Here is a 22,717-nt window from a genome sequence, read left to right on the forward strand (position 1 = left end):
CTGGCCGTGGCCGGGCCCTGACATTGGCCTCGGTTGCAGTGCCTCTGGGTGGGAGCAGGAAGGGAGCCCTACCCCCTCTCTTCATTCCAGTGGGCCTCACTGTTGCCCTGGGGTATTCCCAGAGGGAGAAGCCCCAGAGGAACACAGAGAGACCCCCAAACATAGGGAGACGAATTTGGAAAATATCCCTCAATGTGGAGACTTGCAGACACAGGGAGGAGGGCTGCAGGAACAAAGATACAGAGGATCCAAGAGATACCTTCACTGTAAGGAATAGCAAGGCAAAAGGAAGATGGCTGAAAGACACACTGAACAAAACAGGGGACGGGAGATCCAGAGTCGCCCTAAATCTCTGCCCTGTAGAGCCCGGAGATTCAGAGCTAGGGGGAAAGATCAACCTTTTGGTGTGTTTGAGAGTGGGGAGGAGAGTGGAGACAACGTCAGGTAATGAGAGCTAACAGGGAGAGGAATTAGAATATGATGATCATTATCCTCCCAAGGTGTCAACGAGTAACTGGACCTGGGACCCAAAGCAGGAATCCCAGGAGCCACTAGCTCAGGCCCCAAAGAGGTGGGCGGCCTTGGAGGTCTCATGGTCTGCCTCTTCCCTTCCTGAGATCCACCTCCTCCTGCTGATCACCACCAGGGCTCAGATCGCATATCAGAGACTGTATATGTGAGGAGACTGTGTGTGGACTACAGAAAACTGGTAGTGACCACTCCCTCCCCCAGGACTCAGCGACTGGGTCCCCAGACTTTGAGGGGGGAAATATCCACCACTTCCAGGGAGCTTGGGAAAAGGACGATGTCTGGGGTGGAGGTGGGGAAAAGGAGCAGTCGTCCAGACCAGCATTCCCACAGGTAACAGGTATCTCCCTACCCCAGCAGCGCCCGTGCAGACTGCCATTTCCTACAGAACTGAAAACAGAGCTGACAGCCAGTGGTGGTGGGTGGGGGGAGCACAGACACGCAGGGGAGGCAGCCGCTCATCCTCAGACCCTGGAAGCTGAAGCTCGCACCTCCACAGGCAAACTCAGGCTGACACGTCCCTAACACTGACACACACAGGCACTGCCCCTCGTGTGAGATCCACACGCATCAATCCCTGTCACACACATCTCTGTGTGTGCAGACACGCACAATTTCTCCCAGGTCGGGCAGAAGCTCCTAGTCCTAAGGCGCGTCTGCACCCTTTCTTGGCATCTCAGACCTTAAACCGCCTAACCTGAGGAGAGGGCTCAGGTCCCCGTCTCTGCTCCCCAAATTCTGCAACCAGCGCCAGCTCCAACAGCTGAAAGGCCAAGATCAAGAAGTCAAGTACCAGGATCGAGCCCAAGATCGGGGAGCTGATCAGGCAGTGGGGATGCTACACGCCTCCCTTACTCTTTCTCTCCTGCCACAGGCCTCTTCCCGGCACGTCCACTCGCGGCCCGCCCGGCCCGCCGCCCGCCTGTCATTCGAGTAATGAATGCGCGCTCGGGGCCCCGGCCCACCTCCTCCCCCCACCGAGTCGTTCATCACTGCCAGCACCACCCACCTCTATGCCGCTTGCTGGGAGGGTTAAGTGGTCCAGGCGGCGAGAGCCCCTCTCCCCCCACCTCGACTACTAATTGTCAGATTGAGATGTTGATTTGTCAGCTGGAAGCTAGCGCCAAAGAAGCCACAGCAAAAACCCGGCCTCCTTGAACTTCCTCTAGGCCCCATCCGGACCCATTCAGCCTTGGAGTTTTTCCGAATTTGATGTAGGGGGGTTTGGATTTCACTTAAGAGATGGGGGATAGAAGCGTAGTATCATTCTGCTCTGACAGATGCTCAGCAGGCTACAGACTCTCAGTGTCCCTAAAGGGGCTCGTCCTGGGTGCAATTCCACTCGTACGGACCGGAGACTCTGGGCCTTCAGTCCCCCGGCCTCCCAGCAGTGGGCACCGGGGCCAACAGCCTCTCCTCTCCAGGAGCTACAGTCCCCGCTTCCTCAAGGGAAGCCGCCAGGCACCCGCCCCGCAGCCCGCCTTCAGGAAGCCCTCCCGGGCGCATCCTGCCCTCTCTCCTCCAGGCGCCCTGGGTCTCCCGCAGCCCTGCGTTCTCCCGCAGGAGGCGCTCTGGTGCAGGTTCGCCCCCGCTCTGCCCTAAGCGCCTAGGCCGCTGTGCCAGCCCCGCCCCTCCCAGCCCCGGCCCGGAGCTCCCCCGGCGGCCGGCTGAGTGACGGGCGGCCGGTGATTATGCAGAGCGGGGAGCGGGGTGCGCCGCGGGCGGCAGCGCTGACCCTTCACATTTCCGATCCGCCGGGACCCTCATCCATCCGAAGCTGCTCTTTGTCTGGCCGCCTAATTGCCGGCGGACAGGATGGATGGTGGGACCGACAGCCGCGGAATCCCTAATAAAGGCCGCGGCCGCCGGGGAGGGAGCGCGGGAAGGAGGGGGAGCAAGAACGAAGGGATGGAAGGAGGTGGGAGGAAGCACCGGGCCGCGGCCGCAGAATCAGGGACACGACGCGCGGTACACAAGCGAGCCAGGCCTAGGGTGCCGGGCCAGGAGTCTCGGGTCCACCCGGGTCTGGGCGCGGTGGGTGTGGGGCTCGTTAAGTTTCCTGCTTGTTGGAGAAGAGGAAAAGGCTGGGGGCCTTGGGCACAAACAGCATCCTAGGGCCAACGTCTTTTAGCGGAGCCCTCGGGGCTTTGAGCTTGGCGCTGCCTCCCGGGCTCTGAGCCCTCACCAGCCTGCACCCCTCCCTCGGCTCCCTGCAACACTCCCCCTCTGCTCACCTGTCGGTGTCTCCGCGCGGGATCCAATATCCCGGCAGAGAAATGAGGGGTCTGACAGCTGTCTGTGCAGCCGCTCACCACATTTCATTAACTGGAGGCTGGAGCGGTAGGACGGCGGGGATAAGGGGCTAACAAAAGGAGGTGGGGAGGAATGTTGGGGCGTTGGACCAGGGGTCAAGGGCTGCAGAAACAAGTCAGCAGGGTGCTGTGGGCCTGACAGACACCCTGGAAACCATCTGTACCCGCTCCCTGTGGAGCCAGGAGCCGGTCCTCTAACCTGTGGGCACTGGCGCAGTCCTTTGAACCCAAGGCTGCACTGAACTGCGGCGCCGGGGGCTCCTGCAGCAGATGAGTGGAAGCCTTAGGTGGGGCGGCTTCCACTCGCCCTCTCGCCCGGAGCCTGAGGTCTACGGGCCCTCCGTGTGAGCGGGCGAATGGAGTGCGGGGTCACGACTGTTTTCTCAGCCGGTGGTGGGAGGAGGAGAGCAGTCCTCAGTCTTCTGGGCCAGCTCTCCTCCCTTCTGCCTCCTGAGCACATTTTCTTTAGGTTCGCTTCGTTTCCTTCTCCCTCCCTCTTTTCTCTTCCGTCTGAGCACCACTTCTCTGCAGCCACCATCCGCTGACATCTGCTAGCTAGCAGTTGAGCACCCACTGGGTGGCAGTCTCTGTAGTGCTGATGGTTAGAGAGGGAGGTCGCACTGAGCCAAGTACTCGCCCTGTTGGCCTCACACGCAGGTCTCCCCTGCAACAGGCGTTCAGATCCTGCTCCCCATTCTTGTCCTGCTTCTCTCACTCTTCCACCGCCTCCGGTGCCTCTCCTCCGGCATGCTGAGAAGGAAGCTAGGAGATTGGAGCTCTAGTTTTAGAGCTGCCACTTACAGGGTGATATAGGACAAGCCATTTTTTTCTTTCAAGGCCCCAGTTCCCTCGTGGAGACAATATATCCACCTCCCAGGTGCTGCGAGGATGCACTGAGAGCTTGCATGTAAAAGCCCTGACACACAGTAAGCATTCAATAACGTTATTTCCATTTCCATGCTATGAGGTGGGCAAAACTCTTTCCTCTTCATATCGGGTCTGGTACCAGGAAGCACGGGCTGCTTCCAATAGATGTGGGAGCTGAAAGCCAGAATGTGTGCATGGGGTGGGAGGGAGGAGAACCACATCATGAATGACCCTAAAAGATGAGGAAGGAAGGAGTGCAAGGTGGGGGGGAAAGTGCTTCCTTAGGTTTTAATATAACATCGGCCAGCTGGTTCCTCTCCCCTTACAGATGAGGAAACTGAGGTTTGTGGAGGTTACACTGCAAATGACAAGGGCAGATCACCCTGCCAGGGTCTTCCCTCCCATGAGCCCCTCACTGCTCATCTCCTCACCTCCTTTTTCCCCTTGAGGGCATTTCAGTCTGTGGTAAGGAGTGTGGGAGAAGGAACAAAAAGAGAGAGCCCTCCAGAAGCCAGGGCCTTTCTGCTAGACTTCATGAAATTTTAACATGAAAACTTGCACAAAGTAGAAGGCACATGTTACATGCAAATCATATGCTAATCACATGCTAATCAAAAGCCTGATCCTCAGAACTCTGAGGCACACCTGACTGAAGCCCTTGGGAAAATTCTTGGGAGAACCCTGGGTTCCAGGACAGGATGGATTCCATTTAGAGTGAGGTTATAGAGTTAGGGTTCAATATTAGCATTGGAGAGGAGTCAAGTGTATAATTTGGAGCTAGGATCAGGGTTAGCACAAAGTCAAGGGGGGAAGTAAAGGCGGGATTGAGAACTAGGCTGTGCTTTCATATAGGGGAGCCTAGGGGACTCCTTAAGGGTTTCCTCCTCTCTCTTCTCCCCCATCAGCCTTGTCCCCACCTCCACTGCTCCTTCTGTGCCCTGTAGCACAACCTTTTCTGTCTACCTCCCATTCCCACCATATCTGGAGACCTCCCTGGGGTCTCCCAGGTTGGCTGCCTGAGGAGCTCTGGGTAAATCATCCCAAATCCCAGCCTGGGCCCCAGAATTGCCCCTTGAGCCCAGACACTTGGCTTCTGACCTCAGGAGCATGGGCTGGTCTTGACCCTACCCAGATCCCTCCTTGTGACAGCTGCAGGCGAAGCAATAAGGACCTGGTGAGCTGGCAGCTTCATTCCAGAGTGTGGGGAAAGAGCAACAGAACATGAATAAATTCATGGAGCTGGCCCTTCAGCTCCCTGTGAGCCAAGCCTACTCCCCCCACCACACACACCCTTTGCCGCCTGCAGCCCTGCTGGTCACCGCAGCTCGCAGCCTGGGCGGACAGGGATAGGAGGAGAAGGGAAGCTCCAGAGAGAAGAGGGCTGGGACCTGAAAGGGGCTGAGATGAGGGGCTCAAAAAGAGGGACTTGGTGAGTAGGAGAGCGGGATGGGGCTGAGCAAAGATTGCCCCTGGTGAGGCAGGAAGGAGACGGGTGGCAGGACCTGGGGTTAGTGGGGCTTGAGGATTGGGCAGGGGAGGCTGATGCGAGCCCTGGCCTGCTCTCTCCTCTCCGATCCATCCATCATCCAGCCTGGGGGAGCAGATCCAGAATTAAACATGCATAGGGTGACATGGCCCTGAGCCCCCCACCCCCACCCCAGGAAGACAAATGGCGACAAAGACCTTGAATAAAATTTGTATTTATGGTTGGAGGAGGAGACCCCTCCCCCACTGGCTGCCAATTCTTTCTCTCCCAATCCTTTCAAAATGTAGGAGCTTCCCTCCATACAGGTCCAGCCTCAGCAACCTCTTTCTCCTGGCACCAGTATGGGCTGGGAGAGGCAAGAAACAGGTACAGACAACAAGAAATGAGGAAATCACCTTCACCAATAATCACGCTGCAGTGTGCCTCGTGCCCTCCATCTTACACATCATATTCCCATACATCACAGTCCTGGCTTATGCTGGTCTCTAAGAGGTCCTTTGCAGCTGTCCACTTTCAGGGTCTTCAAACATCCCCACTTTGCCTGCCCCAGAGCCCCTTCTCCAAGCCTCTGGCCCTAGGGTCCCTCCGTGTAAGTAAGCATTTTCCCTCAGAGAGGCCAGACCCTAAGGAAGAATGCATCCACTAGCTTTTTCTCTGGACTCTGACCCCTCGCAGAGAGGGATCTATCACAGCCTGAGTTCCCTCTTGGTCACCCTGAATGGCAGACACAGTCACCTCTTACTGGAGGGAGGCTGCCTGGCACTTAATCTGTATTTTGGTTATGGTAATTTACATAACCAACTTCAAACTCCTGCTTCAAATAGTTATTATGTGGGGTCCAACTTCTCTGGGTTTCAATGTAACCATAGACCTATGAGGAAGGGGGAAGGAAGGTGGTAGAAATCCTAGGGCTGGACAAAATCTGGGACTAGGGCAGGACTAGAGCTAAGCTGGGCTGGGCGGAGCAAGGGACAAGAGCGTCTTTCTGATTGTTTTCCCCAATGTACTCTGCCCAGTCCTGAGATGGCATTCACAGGATCCCATATTTAAGGACTAAGAGAAAGACAAATATAAAACCTTCCCTCAAATAGCTGTCTCTCTCTCTCTCTCTCTCTCTCTCACACACACACACACACACACACAGACAACACAATCCACAATCTCACTCACCCAGGGACACACAAGCCCAGGGTCCCACGGCCATGTCCGCACCTGCCAGCACACTGTCACAACGCACAGGCCCCGAGCCTACCACTCCGCTGAAGAGCCGCCCCGCCCCCTTGTCTTCCCCACAGTTGATATGTCACATTGGAGTCCGAACACGGACCTGGGTGTCTCTCTGCAGCGCGCCATTTACATTTCTCTCTCGATCTGTCAACCTGTCTCGGCTCCCGTCTCTCTCTCTCTGTCTCTGTCTCCCCCTCTCCCCCTCGGGGGCTGTCAGTTAGTCTCTTTTCCCAGCTTCGTCTCTGTCTCTCCGTCTCTATCTGGCTCTCTGTCTCTTTGATTTCTGTCGTTCCATTTCCTGCGTTCCTGCCCGTTTCCTGCCCGCTTCCACAGGCGAGTCTGTGTTCTCACTCTCACTCTCCCGCACTCTTCTCGGCGGCTCTGCGCTCCCCGGCGCTGAGGGTCGAGGGGGAGGGTGGCCGCAGATGTGCCTTTTCTAGTTCAGGCCAACATGTGCCGTTGGACCCTTTACCACATGATTGACATTCCCATCATGGGCGCTGAGAGGTGTGGGGTGGTGAATTTCTTTTTGCTTGCCCTTCTTGTTTGTTTGTTGAATTTCCTTTTCCTTTTTCATTTTTTTTTGGGGGGGGGGATGAGGGAGCTCTTTCTAGCTCAGGAATCCACCTCTATCTTTTCTGTGTGTGTATCTCACTCCCCCCTTTTTAATCCCATCGCTATTTCTGGTTTCCCCTGGGCTCTAGGAATACCCAAGTCGGGATAGAGGCTGAAAGTAAGGCTAGTCGGGAACAGTGAACCCCTGCAGAATCCGCTCTGAGCCAGGCATCAACCAAGAGGCGGGGGGCCGCGGGTGGGGGGCCGCTGCCTGCCCCGCCCCCGCGCTTCCCGCTCTGGGCACCAGGGGTCGCTCCGCCGCGGGTCGCTTATAGCGGCTCCCGGCGCGCAGCTGCTCACACCACCGGCACAGCCACCCCGGGAGGGAGGAAAGGAAGGTTAGGGACGCAGAGAGGGAATGCGCTAGCAGGGGAGACGCGCGGGGCCGTGACTCTAGCAGAGGCAGGGGCCGTGGCCCGGGATAGAAAGGCGGATCGGTGCTCGCCGAGAGCCAGAGCGCAAATCTATGAGGGGATCGCGTCCGGGGGTTGCCACCCTCGGCGCAGAGCCCGGGACGTCCGGAGAGCGGAGAGGCGTCCCGGCTCCGACCAGGAGAGATCCGTCTGGGCAGCTGGGGACTAGGCTCCGAGCCATCCTTGAGAAAGAAGCTGTCCAGAGAGCAAGCATCCTAGATCTCTAAGAAACCAGCCGCAGATGTCAGACACCCAGGAACGTTAGGCTGAGCAGGAGGGGAACGGAGGACCACGGGCTCTGAACCGTCGGGAGCTGCCCCGGCCCAGCCCAGGCGGGACCTCCGCCTTGACGGAAGGTTTGGGGAACCGCACCGCTGAGGCGAGAGCCTGCAGGGGACTGGGGGGCCAGGCGCGGCCGTCGGGGTGGTCCCGACCCAGACGCGAGCCCGGGTCCGCCTCCGGGGCCCACAGAGAGCCCCGCGCCTCCGCCGCCATTGCGCCCAAGAGTGAGGACGATCTGCTGGCCCTGGCCGCGTCGCGTCTGAGCCGCCGCAAGCGGGTGGCGGGTGCAGCCGTCGGGGTGGCCATGGTGCTGCTGCTGCTGGTGGCTATTCCGCTGCTGGTGCACAGCTCCCGCGGGCCAGCGCACTACGAGATGCTGGGTCGTTGTCGCATGGTGTGCGACCCGCATGGGCCTCGAGGCCCAGGACCCGACGGCGCGCCTGTCTCTGTGCCCCCCTTCCCTCCCAGCTCCAAGGGAGAGGTGGGCCGGCGCGGGAAGGCGGGTCTTCGAGGGCCCCCGGGACCGCCAGGTCCCAGAGGGCCTCCAGGGGAGCCGGGAAGGCCAGGTCCACCTGGCCCTCCTGGTCCAGGTCCCGGCGGCGTGGCACCCCCTGCGGGCTACGTGCCTCGAATCGCCTTCTATGCTGGCCTGCGGCGGCCACACGAGGGTTACGAGGTGCTGCGCTTCGACGATGTGGTGACTAACGTGGGCAACGCTTACGAAGCCGCCAGCGGCAAGTTCACCTGCCCCATGCCGGGTGTCTACTTCTTCGCTTACCATGTGCTCATGCGCGGCGGAGATGGCACCAGCATGTGGGCTGACCTGATGAAGAATGGACAGGTGAGATGCCCCTCTCCACCCAGCCCCAGATTCGCCAGGTAGCTTTCTAAATCTCCCTGCACTCATTGCACAACCCGGCCCCCTTCCCGGGACAGCGTCACTGGATCCAGGAATGCCCGGCTGCCCCGTCCCAGGCAGCGCTCAGTCGGCAAGCACTCCAGTGTGAGGGCATTCAGTTTGGATTGTTTAAGGAAAAGGTGAAAAACAAGAAAAACACTAGCTCATTTACCATCAGCTCTATTGCTAGTCCCAGGGCTTGGGGCCAATTCTAGAGTGACCTTACACTCAGCTGACACTGAGTCAGTAGGCAGAGGTGAGAAATGGTACAGTAGCCCTTCGGACCACCAGCCAGGTAGCCCGAAGGTACGGATTTGGAGAAGGAAAGAGGCAAAGGAGGAGGAAAGGCAAGGCAGAGAACACGGGCCTACTGGACCAGGCCCCACATCTTCACTGGCCACCTCTGGCCTTCAGGTTCTGCTGCTCCCTGCCTCTGTGGTCAGAGCCGCTGCCACCTTGGCCTGGGAGAACAGCCCCCAAGGACTTAGCTTGAGGACCCAGGACACACACAGGGGGAGGGAAAGGCCTCAGGCATAAGGGCTGGTTTAGGCACCTAGGCCACCAAGCAGCAGGGGATAAGGTTGGGATGTAGCGGTGACCTCTGAATGCCCCGCGCGGCTGGCTGGTGTGGACTGTGCCTTGCCGCATCAGGCCTGCTCATGCTGGCTGTGGGAACGTGGGTCCTGCCACCGGCTACAGCGCTCTGCTGCTCCAAGACCCATGTGCACTGCATTGGGGTGGCTTTCCATCAGGGCCCCCCAGGACCCCAGGGAAAGGGAGAGTGTGTGTGTGTTTATGGGAGTGATATAGAGTATGTGTGCAAGGGAATGTGTGTGACTCGAGTGTGTCTGTTGTTGCAGGGGTGTGAAGGTGTGAAAAATATGAGCGTTTCTTGTTTCTACCTGCAGGTAGTGATGAGTAGGTGTGTGTGGTCTGTGAAGGGTCTCTGTGAGTGGGTGGAGGGGGCGGTGTGTATCTAGAGTGTGTCGGTTTCCGAGGGGGCAGGGGCCGCGCAGATCCTACTCAGTATTGCAGGAGCTGCGGGCCCTGAGGACAGTAAATAGTGATTAGAATAATGATGAATAATTAATGAGTTAATAACCAGCCCCCGCGGGACAGGAAGACCAGGGTTGTGGGCAGGGCTGGTGGCGGGAGGCAACCAGCAGCAGTGAGCTAGAGGGGAGGAGGGGCTACCTGTTGGGGCAGAAGGCGACCCCCATGTGGGTGCGCCAGAGGGAGCTCGGAGAGAAATGGGCATCATCACAGTACCTGCCCATTCAAGGCCTGCACCCTCGCATTCGCATATACACACTTTGCCTTATCACTTGGGAATGCAAGTTTAGGAGGCCAGAGGGGGTTCAGAATCTTAGAAATTATCCTACATCCTAATTTTATTTTTAAATGATAATAGCAAAGCCATAGCGTTTTCTATGTGTCAAGCACTGTTCTAACACACTTAACATGTAGTATTCATTTAATCCTAACATTAGAAGGTAGGCTCTGTGATTACGTCCCACTTTATAGCTCAAATTAAGGACCAGAGAAGGCATGAAACTTGCCGGAGTCGCACAGCTAGTGAACGGTGGTGCCCGAGCAGCTCAGAGGCCTCCTGCCCTCTCCTTGTCCTCCCCAGCCCCTGCAGGCAGCCACCCTTGCACGGCCTCTCCCAGGCCCAGCTGCGTCTCCTCGACTGGACCCATCTCACCACCCCAGCTCCGCACAGGGCGTGAAGGCTGGTTTTGTTCTCCCTCGGTAGGTCCGGGCCAGCGCCATTGCCCAGGACGCAGACCAGAACTACGACTACGCCAGCAACAGCGTCATCCTGCACCTGGATGTGGGGGATGAAGTCTTCATCAAGCTGGACGGCGGGAAGGTGCATGGCGGGAACACCAACAAGTACAGCACTTTCTCTGGCTTCATCATCTACCCAGACTGAGCCGGGTCCCAATCCAAACGTCCCTCGCTTGTCCTTGTCTCCGCTCCCCTCCTCATCCACTTTCAGTCGGCCCCGCGCCATCCCATCCTTTGAGAGCTGGGCAGTGGGGCGGACCCGCCTGCTCCAGAAGGCGGCCTTAGTGGGCAGACTCAGTGCCCCGGGGCGTAAGTGGCTGGGGAGCAGAGGCCCCGCTGGAGGAACAGAGCGGCTTGGGAAGGGGCCGCTCACTTCCCTGTGCGGCGGGGGAGGGGGAGGGTGTGTGGGTGGGCGGGCTGTGAAAGCAGGTCTGAGGGGCGGAGGTCCGGCCCTCTCTTCGCCGGAGCTTGGGAACAGCCTCACTAGCCAGACCAGGCGTTTTGGGAGGCAGAGAACTGAAACAGGAGCGCATCTGGGTGAAAGGCCACGTTAGGACCGGTGTAGGTGTTGGTCCACCGTCAGAACTACTTTCTCTTGCCATCCCGTCCTCCCTTCATCTTCATTTTTCGGGCTCCAGGCTCCTGCTTTGGCAGCCTTCCTGCGGACTGGAGGAACCAGTGAATTCCTTCCTAGCATTTAAAACTCATTCTGCACAGTCCCCATTTTACCCGGATCTGGGCTAAGCCCTGGGGCTACAGCTGCTGTTGCCTCTTCCAATAAAGTGACATTAGAGCGTGTGTGTCTTCACTAGTGCAGAGTGGGGACAGGGGCCTGACCTTTACCCCTACTCCCCTCAAAGGCTCTCACCCACCCTGCCAGAGACAAAAATTTACTCCTTTGCAGCAAGGCCTGCCTCTGGAGGAGGGGAGGAGGAGCCCAGTGCTTCTGTGAGGTAGGAAGGGTGAACAGGGCGGCTTCAGCTTCTGCAGAGCTTCCAACCTTACACTGTTCAAGGGTGTCCAACTCACGGCCCAGGATGACTATTAATGCAGCCCAACACAACTCCGAAAATTGTACACGGACCTTTTTTTTTTTCTCATCAGTTTTCGTTAGTGTTTGTGTACTTCATGTGTGGCTCAGAGATGCCAAAAGTTTGGACACCCCTGCAGGGAGACACCAATCAGAGTGACAGGGAGGGTTCCAAGACTGTGGTTCCGGTGTTCAGCTTTCTGCGTGATGCAGGGAAAGTTCTAAGAGAGGAGCTCTAGGGGATAAGGGAGTTGTTGATGGCTCCTGGAAGTGCCACCCATCTCAAGAGCCAAGGGGAAGAGCAGGTCTCCAAAGGGAATTAACTATGGGTGTCCTCCCCCAACACACTCACAGAGCTTCCTGAGGTGAACCAGAGTGGGGTGACTTCCTCCCTTCCCTACCCATCCACCCACCCTGCAGAACCCGGGCGCTGAGAGCCCAGGGCTGGCTCTAAGGCGGAAGACACTGCCACCAAGTGGACCACTGGAGAGCAACAGCAGTAGCTGGCCTAGGTCAGCCGGAGGGAAACACATTAAGACACTTAAGAAACTTTATTGAAGGACAAAAGGGTGCTGGCTCCCACTCCCATGGGGAGTCCTGAGGGCTAAATAAATAAGGGCTAAAAGGAAGGAGCAAGGAAGGGCAGGAGCAGGTGGAGGTGGGTGCCTCATGATGGAGAGTCCTGAGGGGCAGCAGAACCAATTGGAATAAAACACTGGAGAGAGAAGAGACCTTGTCATGACCCAGCCATCCTTGACCTGAGCCAACCCTTCCCCACTAAGCTCTGTAAAGGGGCTAAGGATGGCCCCTTGCCCCTTCCTACTTCCCACAGGCTTGCTGTGGGCGGGGAAGCTCACCAGGGCGTCCTGCCATTCCAACAACTTGGCCACAGGGTTGGTGCAGACCCGAGAGGGGCCCAAGGGAGGTGCTCGGCTGGTGTAGAAGGCACACTCATCGTCCAGGCGCGCCTCATGGAAGCAGTGGATGGCCGTCAGACATGCTTTGAGGCGCTGCCTCAGGGCTAGGGTTCGGGGAGCCAGACTACTGGGGCCTGAGGATCCAAGGGCCAGAGTTCAGGATGGGCTCTGGAGTCATATACTCTCACCTTATATTGCCCTTCCTCAACCCCCCACCAAGGGCCAAGCCAGTTAGAAGCACAGGACTGGAGGTCCAACTCCTCTCATCTTCCTGAAGGAGAGCCAGGCTGGGCAAATTAGGCAAAAGAAAGAAAGGGAAAGGGAAAGAAAGAAAGGGATCACCTGGTACAGGGCAGGGGTCCTGCTCCCAGCAAGATGAGGACCTCCTTTGTTCATAACCCCTTCCGACCAACTACTTACCTGCCTGGCTTGTTGGGGGCCTCAGAGACTGGAGTGAGCGGATAGGGGGGCTGGCACAAAGTGGGTGCTGGGAGGAGAAGGTCACACTGGTGGTCACTGGAGCCCACTGACAGCAGCAGGGCTGCGGGCTGCACTCTGTACTCCTAGGTTCCAGAGAGCCCGCCTCTGATGCCCTAGGCTCCACCCAAGAGGAGCAGGCTGGAAGGGGTCCAGGCTCTACTGGAGGGCAGGCCTCAGACACCGCAGGCTGTTCCTGGGTGGCAGGCTCTGGAATCTCGGGCTTCCTCCTATGGCAGGACTCTGGTGGCCCCGACTCCACTGGGGGGCAGGCCTGAGCGACCGCAGGCTCTGCTCCAGGGCAGAGCTGTGCTTCCCCACACTCCTCTGGAGGGCAGGGCTCTGGCAGTCCAGAGTGTTGTAACAGTTCAGGAAGGTGAGAAGCCCCAGGATTATGCTGTGGGGCATTCAGAGTTCTAGGAATCTCTGCCAGCAGGGGCTGAAGTTCAACCATATCCAGAGAGGATCCTCCATTAAGGGGGGCATGCTTGCTCCCTGCCAGCCCTTCAACCTCCTGCTGCAAAAGCTGCTGCAGGATACTGATGCGCTGTGGGTTGAAGAGAATACGCCAGTGTGATGCCAAGATGTGGGTTCAAGTCTCTACCCAACTGTCCTATTCCCATACACCCTCTCCTCCCATTTCTCCCTTCCCCAGCCCTGTCACTGCCCATCAGGCATCAAAACTGTTGCCCACTCAGACTCACCTGCATCTTCAGCTCCTGGAAGTTGGGGGTTCTAGTGGGGTGGGGTCCATGAGGAGTTGCCACAGGTGGTTTCCCGGGCCCCTCCTGCCACCTTTTACAACTCTCCTGGTCAAATAACCGGACTGCAATCTGCTCCTGCCACAAGAGAAGAGAAGCGGACTGTGTGAGGAAGCCTGGCTGGGGCTGGAAGATCAGGCTGAGTCCCACCCTCATGAGGAAGGGACCAGGTGCCTAACTGCGGGCCCTAGACTGAGATTAGGAGAGACAGCAAAGAAGCAGGGAGAGCTGGAGAGTTAGGTAGCTTTTCTAAAGAGCCCATGGACCTCAAACTGCTGGGCCTCAGGCCAACAGGAGAAAGTGAGGGATTTCAGCAACGGAAAGCCTTGGGCACTTACCCAGGACAGGGCGGGCTCTTCAGGGCAAGACTGAGGAGAGAGGCCACTCAAACATCGGACCTGGGACAGAAGTGAGATGTCATAACCCCTCCTGCACCCATTCATTCCCTTTCTATGCCAGCTACCTCTCCTGCCCTCTCTTACCTGCTGAGCTCTGGGAGCCGATGGGATGGGTGTGAATTGGGTTTTGGGGTGAATGGCATGACGCCGCAACACTGAATGTGAGGTCTGGGGAGAGATGGGGTTGGCTAAGTGGTGACAAAACCTAGACCTAGCAGGGATCCCAGCCAGACTGCTCTGCCGCAGCCCAACCCCTATGGATACAAACCAGAGCTGAGGGGCCCGGCGAGGGCACACGCTGAGCCAGTCCAAAGGGGGACGGGCGAGTGATAGACGGTAACAGCACATGGCCAGGGGAAGGCACTGAGTGGCAGTCCCGGCGGTCCTGTGGGGAGGAACAAGGTGGAAGATTGATCCTTCCCACTTCCCTTCCTAGGTCTTGTTCCTACAGCTGCCAGTGTGACCCTCCTAATCATATGACGTCACTCCCATGTTTGTTCCTTCTCCCCGTGGCTTTCCACTTATTCCAAATAAAACCCAAGGTCTAACACTGGTTTGTAAATCCTCACCCAGTCAAATCCTGTCATTGCTCTAACCTCACTTCCTGTGGTTCCCCTTCCTCCAGTCTTGCTGCCATCTGCTTTTGGCTGATCCTTACACACAGTAGGTACTTTCCCTCCTTGGGGCCTTTGCATCTGCAGTTCTCCTGGCATATTCTTTACCCAGATATCCGGGGGGCTTACTCCCTCAACCCCTTCTGGTCTTCACTTGGATGACACCTTCTCAAGACCCCCCTCACCAATCTATTTGAAATTACAATACCACCTGCCCACTTCCACTGACATGCCATATATTTTATAATCTGTGCTTACTTTTTGCTTCCCTTTTCTAGAATGTGAACTTATTTGCTACTGTATATCCAGAACCCAGAACTGTGCTTGACAAACAGTAGCTGATCAATAAATATTCATGGAGTGAATGAATGAAAGCTTTGGCTGACACGTGTCAGATCTCTCAGCACTGATGTGATGGTGATACAAGTACGTATTAGACTGTGACCTCTCACCTCCAGAGCCTAGACACCCGGTAAAGAGAGGCCAGTCCTACTCTGGAGAGGGCTTGGGCCCATGGGGGGCAAACCCAGATCAGATTATCATCTGAGGCCTAGGACTGCCTGGCTCCACCCACAATCCCCAGTGCTGGCTGCTGCTGGAGAATTTCCCCAAGGGTCTCTCCTCCCCATCTCTACTCCCCGCCTTTCCTACCCCAGGAGGGTCCCATCTCACCTTGGTGTGCGTTATCTCTTGGGTTTCTCTCAATGGAACCCACTGGGTCAGACTGAGAGGGCCCTTTCCTTCTTCATCTGAGTGAGTGGCAACTTCATGTTCTCCTTCTGGGACAGAAGCTAGGAGGAGACAGGAAATGTGCCATAGTATCTGGAATACCCACCAAAGTTTGGCACAGGGCTTTGCAGCCTCTGCAGAGAGTGCATCAGTTTGACAGCCCCCACGGCCCCATCAGGGGTGGGTGGGGAGCCGTCCAGCATCCCCTTGGATCCCAGAACTACTCAGTAATCACTTGTTAATCTGAATACCTGATGTTTCCAGGGTGCTGATGGCTCTTAGGGGCTGAGAATAAAATAGTGAGGGGAAGGCAATTCTTTTTTTTTTAAGATTTTATTTTTTATTTATTTTTAGAGAGGGAAGGGAGGGAGAAAGAGAGAGAGAGAAACATCAATGTGTGGTTGCTGGGTGTCATGGCCTGCAACCCAGGCATGTACCCTGACTGGGAATAGAACCTGCGACACTTTGGTTCGCAGCCCGCGCTCAATCCACTGAGCTACGCCAGCCAGGGCTGGGAAGGCAATTCTTGTTGGAAGTGGCAAGGAGAGGGTAGGAATGGGGACCACCTCCTTTGACACAAGTGCAACTGGGCCAAACTCTGGCCTATCAAAAGGTCTCTTCCTCTCCAGCTCCTTCTGATCTGGCCTCCCCCCCCCCCCCCCCCCCCCCCCCCCCCCCGCCCCCCCCCCCCCCCGCCAGCCTGTTGAGCTTTTTCCTCTTGACCCCCACTGCAGGCAGCCCACCACTGTTCTCTCTCCATGGCCAGACACACTCACCAGGCTGGGCTGGGGTCTCCAGGAGCAATCCCAAGGCCTGGCTCACTGAAGTCCTGACGACAACAAGGGCAGCAGCTAGCGGTCACTGAATATCAAGTAGGAGCTGGGCACTGTGCTAACCGTTTTGCAAACATCATCTCATTCAATTCTCACAACCACCTCCATGATGACACAAACATTATCCTCATTTAACAGATTAAAGAAATTGAAGCAGGGAGGTTAAGGCAAGCTCACACGACTAGTAAGTTTGCTGAGGTTCGGGAATCAAACCCAGATTCTACAGTCTGTGATCTAGCCACTAAACAACAGAAGCAGGACCTCTTATTTTTGTACCCTCCCTCCCCAAAACCTGAAGAAGCTGACGTCCTACTGAGGCCTGGCTAGTAAGCCCTGAATCCTATTCCAAGGGCTCACCCTGGCAGTCACAGCTTCCTCCCTTCCCTTTATGGGCTGGTGGAAAGTCCTGAAGCTACTGGCAGGCCCCAACTCTGAGGGACCCTGTATGGGACATTGGCTCATTCTTTTCCAAATGGCCCTCTCCTCACCTGCTGTTGCCACCTGTTTCTCTTTTTAGCCTCTGGAAGCTGGGGCGAGCAGAGGAGTGAAAGGAAGGTCCTGAAGGTGGAATCTGACCCGTAAAAGCAAAAGAAAAAAGCAGAGTCAGAGGTGGGCCCCAAAACTTCAGGCCTCCAACCCCATTTGCCTCCACAGAACCCCTCTGGCTCATCATGAGGTACCTCCCGAGGCCCGGCTTTGTCCATGAAAGGAGCTCCCAGAAGCACCGTGTATTGTCAGCCCCCCTGCAGGCGCTTTACTCACCACAGCCTCTAGCCTCTGGGCACACAAGGTCCGACTTCGGGGTCCTGGTCCCTCCAGCCTTGAAAAGCAGGAAGCCCTGGCAGGGTCCAGTCGATTTTGGGGGGTTCTGGGGGCTAAATATGCAGAGGCCCGGGCACCCTGGGACCCCCAAAAGATGCTATCAGCTCAGGATTCCCTCCTCAGTCCACACCAGCCTGATCTCCTCATATCCTGTCTCATTACCTGGCCCCTCCGGATGGTGCCTCCCTGGCTCCCTCGAACCAGTACTCTCTGAGCTAGACTGGGCTGGCGCCCCAGGCGACAGCTCTTCACCCCCTCACCTGACAGGATGGTAGCCAGGGCCTCAGGGTCAGCCACAAACTCTATGACCCCTGGAACCTCTGCAAAGGAAGAAAAGGAAAGGTGAGATGGAGCAGGAAGAGGGAAAGCTGAGGGGCCAGGTACCCTAGTGTAGTCACCTTAAGGTACAATAGTGAGCCAGAGATGCATATAATAGGACTCAACTCACCAAATGTTCACAGAACATTACATAAGGCACTATTCTAGGGCCTGGGGCCCTGAAATAAATAAGACAAAGTCCCCTGTCTCAAGAAGCTATCATCAAACTGTAGAGAGGTAACAGACTCAAGCCAAAGTATGTACATGTTATAAAAGACTGTAGCAAAATATTAAAAGACAGAGCAATTGATTGTGATTGGAGGGCTGGAAAGGGCTTTAGAAGAGATGACATTTTGCTGAAGGAAGGAGAGGGCTTTTAAGAGCAAAGAGCTTTCCAGGAGCGAGGACCAAGGACTGACTCTTATAGTCAGCAGGAGGCTGGAGGAGTGCAAAGCCCCCAAACTCCACGATCCCCAACCCATTCTACCAACTGGCCAAGGAGACTGTGTTCTAGGCCTCCTACAAGTACCTGTCTGGGGAGGGGGCCCAGGCCCCACATTTTGTGCCCTAGGGCTAGGCCTGAGCTCCTCCAAGGGGTTCCGAGGCAGAGTGCTCCCCGCCAGTCTCTCTGATTTCTCTTCTTGATGGGTGGCTTTTGGCCTGGGGCATGCTGAGTCAAGAAGGGGACGTTGAATACTGGTCTTCTGCTCCAATCTCTGGGGGACAGGAAGACAAAAAATTCAGCGTTGGGGTACACTGGAGGTGTGTGCTGCCTTCTTGTGGCTACTGTCTTCACCACCAAGCCTCTCTTACCTTTGGATCTTGGTTCTCCTGGTCCAGGGCGCAGGGCTTGACAGCGGGGAGAGGTGGGCATCTCTTTGAAGGTACCGGAATCTTGCTAGGGGTGGGTGACACACCCCGGAGGAGAGGATTCTTCTTGGTTTGGAGGGTGGTCATGACGGCTATAACAGAAACGGGGAAGGCAGGATCAAGGATCAAAGGTCAGCCAGTTTGGGCATTGGTGCAGTCCTCACATCCCTGATACCTCCACCTTCGCTCAAATCCATGCGCCAAGACCTGGCGCCTGCAAGGCCCGTTCTTCTGGGTGCCACTTCCGGACACCCTGAGCCTAGTCTTTCGCCCCAGGACCCCGAGCTGCCTCTCCTTATGAACCTCCACGGCCCTCATTCCCTCCAAGATCCCCATGCCGCACCTTCCCCGGAACCTCTCAGGGTCTCCCCCACTGTTTCGCTTTCTCCCTGACTCGGCTTCTGCTGCAGCTACTTCCCCAGTTTGTAAAATACGCCAAGCCCCTGATTGGCTCGTCCGCGCTCCGAGGCGCGTGACCCCTGACTCAGCTGTCCAATCCATAGGCTTCGGGGGTTGGGCCAAAATAGGACTAGTTGCCGAACCACTTCCTAGCCAGGAAAAAACTGACAGGACTCAATCAGCCAATCCGAGAGCTGAGCGCGGGATGGAAGGCGAGGAAAGAGCAAAAAGGAGGCCTGTCTGAAGCCGGGAAGGCGTGGCGCCCCAGGTCTGGGCAATAACGGGTGCCGTCGTACTCTCGCGAGGTCTCGGGACTGGTGAGGGAAAGACCATTCGTGCAGTATCGAGGGAAGGGCTGGGCATCCTAATTGGGTCAGCCTATGTCCGTTGCTGGTTGGGGAGACCCGAAGCCGACTCTAATCGGAGTGTGGCGTCAAGCTTTAGGGACGCCATTTCAGACACTTAAAGAAAACATTTGCTCAGAGAGGCCTTAATTGAACCCCTCTACTCGTAATCCACCCTAATCTAAAAAGATTCCTTGGTTTTAAGTGCTGCCAAAGGGCAGTGCGTTTCCTCCAAGCATGCCGTGTCAGTTTGTAATTGTGTATTCATCCAAGTGAACATAATAAATTATGTTTGTTAAACTCAATCTCCCCCGCTAAGCCTCCTGGAAGGTGGTGATGCTTTATGCTTGGCTTACTATCACATTTTCAATGCCTTGCATTGTGCCCAGGTTGTAAAGATGCTCAACATTCATCAAATGAATGCATGGAGAGACCAGGGAGAGGTACTGTTTGAACTTCCTCTTTAAAAAGAGAACATTATTCTAGTCACTGGGAACAGTACTAGAGGCAAGAGGACATGAAAGAATGTGGAGTGTTCAGAGAATACTGAGTCCTCAGGGGTAGATGCAACATAGGAAATAAAACTAGAAAGAAGGGCTGAGTTGAGGGAGAGTGAGGGTCACCTTATTCCACTAAGGGGTACTGTGAATGTGCCAAATCCGAACGACTAGGCCAGCAGGGATGGTTACTAACAAGCACCCTGTACCTACCCTTGTGTAAGGCCCTTTGCTAGGCATTTGGGATAATAGGAGGAATGAGCCTTAAGTTGGAAGAATGAGGAGGCGCCAGGATGGAGGCTGGCTGTACCGTGGCTTTACATGATTTTAAGGTAGTCAGCGCAGGGCAGGTTCGTCCTTATCTTCACAAACTTGGAAACTTGAATTTGTCAGGCTTCCCATGCTAGATCTTGGACTGATTCACACTAATAAAATCTGTAAGAGGAACTGAGTGATTTATCATGAGTGGAATATCTTTCAATAACTCTAATATTTATGCCTATTCCTCAGGGCACCAGCTTCACAGAATCAAGGTGCAAAGGAGACTGATACTACATCAGAAAAGTCTTTCAAGGAGCCAGTGCTCAGACTATCTGCCATGCTGGTCAGAGCATCCAACCTGTTTTCTACACAGCGGCCAGGGTGACCTGCTTCTGTTATTCTTTGCTGGATTTTTCCTATGGAGACTTGAGTCAATCTTCATCAGGTCATAACATAGTGTTTTCATGGGTGTACAAGCCGCCTCCCTTGTTTTATTATATCATCCCCTTTCATTCTGCTCTCCTATTTCTCTCCCCCATAGACACCATTTTTATGTGCCTGGTATGTGTTCCTATGTGTGTATGTTGCCTAATGTGTAGCGTTGGGTATCAGTTTCCTATCACTGCTATAAAAGTTGCCATATTTAGTACCTTAAAACATTACACATTTATTCTATTTCAGATCGGGAGGCTAGAAACCTAGAATTAAGTATTGGCAGGGCTCCATTCCTTCTAGGGGCTTCAGGGGAGAGTCTGTTTGCTTGCCTTTTCCAGCTTCTAGAGGCTGCCAGCTTCCTCGGTTTGTGACCCCTTCTTCCTTCTCTGTAATTTGTTCCATCATCATACTACTCACTGCTGCCCCTCTCTTACAAACACCCTGTCATTACATCAGGCCTGACGTCTAATCCAGAATCATATGCCCATCTCAAGGTCCTGAGTTTAATCATAGCTGCAAAATCCCTCCTGCCATATTCAGTGGACTCACAGATATAGGGGTTAAGACGTAGACATCTTTGGGGGGCATTATTCAGCCTATTACAGGTTGTTTAGTGTATGCGCTTTAAATTTGCATGAACGGCATTTTCATTTGATTTTGTTTATATTTTCTTTTGTTTGATTTTATTTTTTTCCAGTTAATTCCATATCTAGGATTCATCCTTACTGCTATATACAATCTAGTTCGATGCCTATGACTGCTCCGTGGAATTCCATAGTAGGCATCTATCATAGTTTCTTTATCCATCCTGCACTTCTACAAGGAATTCCAGAGAATTATCTTCTTACCCGGTCCCCTGTGAACCCACTCAAGAATTTCCCTGGGATATATATCCAGGAGTGGAGTTTCAGGGTCAAGTGGCTTGCACACCTTTAACCTCGCCATGCACCACCAGATCCTTTTTTCGGAATGTCTGTATTTGTTTAAACTCTTAATATTACTTGGAAGTTCTTCTCCCCAACACTTGGTATTATACACCTTTCTAATTTTTATAGTTCTAGTGGGTATTAAGTGGACTTTTGGCTATTTTAAATTGCATTTCTCTGATTATTAGTGAGGTTGGGTGTTATTTCTTATTCTTGTTAGCCAGTAGAAGAGCTTCACCATCTTTGAAATGCCTATTCACATGCTTTGCACATTTTTTATTATTGGATTTCCTGTCTTTATTCTTGTTGATTTATAAGATTTCACTGTATATTCATACATTAACCTCATGTCTACTTGGCAAATATTTCCTTTAGGTCTCTAGAGGAAGATAATTGATTTTGTAGCTGGCAACCTTAATAAGCCTTTTCTTGGTTTTCCTAATTTGTCTATTGATTCTTCTGAGTTTTCTATAGAGATAATTATGTCTTCGCCAAATAAAAACAATTTTATATGTCCTCTTTCAGTTTATATGGGTTTCTTATTTTTGTTTTGTTGTTTTTTTCTTACATCATTGTACAGAACTTCCAATATTATAATAAACAGTAACAGTACTAGGGACAACATGATGTGTGGGAAATCATAGTTTTTCCTAAGAATAACCATTTTTTTAAAACCTGTTTTTGCAAAACTATATCAAACAGAAAACTGACATGAATAGTACAAAGAACTTTTTATCTCAGTCATTAGACAGTGAGTTGTCAATATATTGCCCTGCTGCCTTCCCACCCCAGTGCTTCAGTGCGCATGTCCTGCTAACAAGGACATTTTCCTCTATCACCCCCACACAATGGTCAAAACCCGGAAAAGAACACTGGTGCATCCCTACCGTTTCTGAATCTCAGACCCCACTCGAGTATCACCAGTTTTCAAAGCAATGCCTTTTATAGCACAAAGACCCAGGCCACAAAAATGTGTTGCATTTAGTTGTCATGTCTCTTTAGTTTCCTTTAATCTAGAACAGTTCTTCAATCTTGACTCTCATGACCTTGACACTTTCCAGGATTACAGGCCAGTTTTTTTTTTCTTTTTTAGAATGTCCCTCATTTGGACTTGTCATATTTCCTCACAGTTAGACTCAGGGTGTGCATCTTTGGCAGGAATGTCACAGAACCGATGCTGCTTCCTTCCCACTGCGCCCTGTCGGGTGGGGCCTGTTTCCATCTGTGCCTTTCCTTGGGTTACTTGGTTGAGGTGGTATCTGCCAGGTGTCTCTACTGCAAATTATTCTTTCCCCTTTGTATTGGGGGGAAAGGCTTTCAGATTATATAAATATTCCATTCCTCATCACACTTTCACTTTATTTACTTAATTATATCAGCATTGGCTTATACACTCCTATTCTATTCAGAGGGTTATTATTTAATGACTAGTATTGTTTATTGTGATGCTCAAGTTGTCTGATTTGGTCAGTGGGGGCCCTTCCTTTCAAGTTGTCTTCAGCACCACTATGTGGGGACAAAAAAAGTTAATGCTTTTCCTCCCACCTTCCAAGTACTCCCAGCTGGGCTAATAATCAAATTAACAGAGAGAGAGATTTAACAGGAGAAAAAAAAAATGTTTAATACACTGGCCCTGGCTGGCATAGCTCAGTGGATTGAGTGTGGGC

At 54.2% G+C, this 22,717-nt stretch overlaps 2 protein-coding genes across 5 annotated transcripts; one reads left to right on the plus strand and one right to left on the minus strand.

Moving 5' to 3' along the window:
• The first annotated feature begins 7,735 nt into the window (after positions 1-7,735).
• C1QL4 (complement C1q like 4) lies at positions 7,736-10,783 on the plus strand. Its single transcript, XM_028533310.2, has 2 exons — positions 7,736-8,571; positions 10,385-10,783. The coding sequence occupies exons 1-2, from the start codon at positions 8,035-8,037 to the stop codon at positions 10,562-10,564; spliced, it is 717 nt and encodes a 238-aa protein (XP_028389111.1). The 5' UTR covers positions 7,736-8,034; the 3' UTR covers positions 10,565-10,783.
• A 1,201-nt stretch (positions 10,784-11,984) lies between these two features.
• Positions 11,985-18,673, minus strand: LOC114514063 (trophinin associated protein). Of its 4 annotated transcripts, none has more exons than XM_028533331.2 (15): positions 18,532-18,673; positions 18,132-18,280; positions 17,848-18,034; positions 17,163-17,320; positions 16,941-17,078; positions 16,667-16,749; positions 16,122-16,174; positions 15,289-15,407; positions 14,271-14,387; positions 14,087-14,170; positions 13,943-14,002; positions 13,548-13,682; positions 12,787-13,390; positions 12,307-12,500; positions 11,985-12,164 (listed from the first exon to the last, which is right to left on the minus strand). In XM_028533331.2, exons 2-15 carry the CDS (start codon positions 18,273-18,275, stop codon positions 12,117-12,119), a joined length of 2,124 nt encoding a protein of 707 aa, XP_028389132.1. In that variant the 5' UTR covers positions 18,276-18,280; positions 18,532-18,673; the 3' UTR covers positions 11,985-12,116. The 4 variants fall into 4 exon arrangements, with proteins under 4 accessions (XP_028389132.1, XP_035874978.1, XP_028389133.1 ...); XM_036019085.1 differs by having other exon boundaries at positions 15,289-15,395; positions 18,532-18,641; XM_028533332.2 differs by having other exon boundaries at positions 16,116-16,174; positions 18,532-18,641.
• Between the last annotated feature and the right edge of the window lie 4,044 nt (positions 18,674-22,717).

The sequence above is a fragment of the Phyllostomus discolor genome, chromosome 2, assembly GCF_004126475.2.
Source record: "Phyllostomus discolor isolate MPI-MPIP mPhyDis1 chromosome 2, mPhyDis1.pri.v3, whole genome shotgun sequence".
NCBI lineage: Eukaryota > Metazoa > Chordata > Mammalia > Chiroptera > Phyllostomidae > Phyllostomus > Phyllostomus discolor.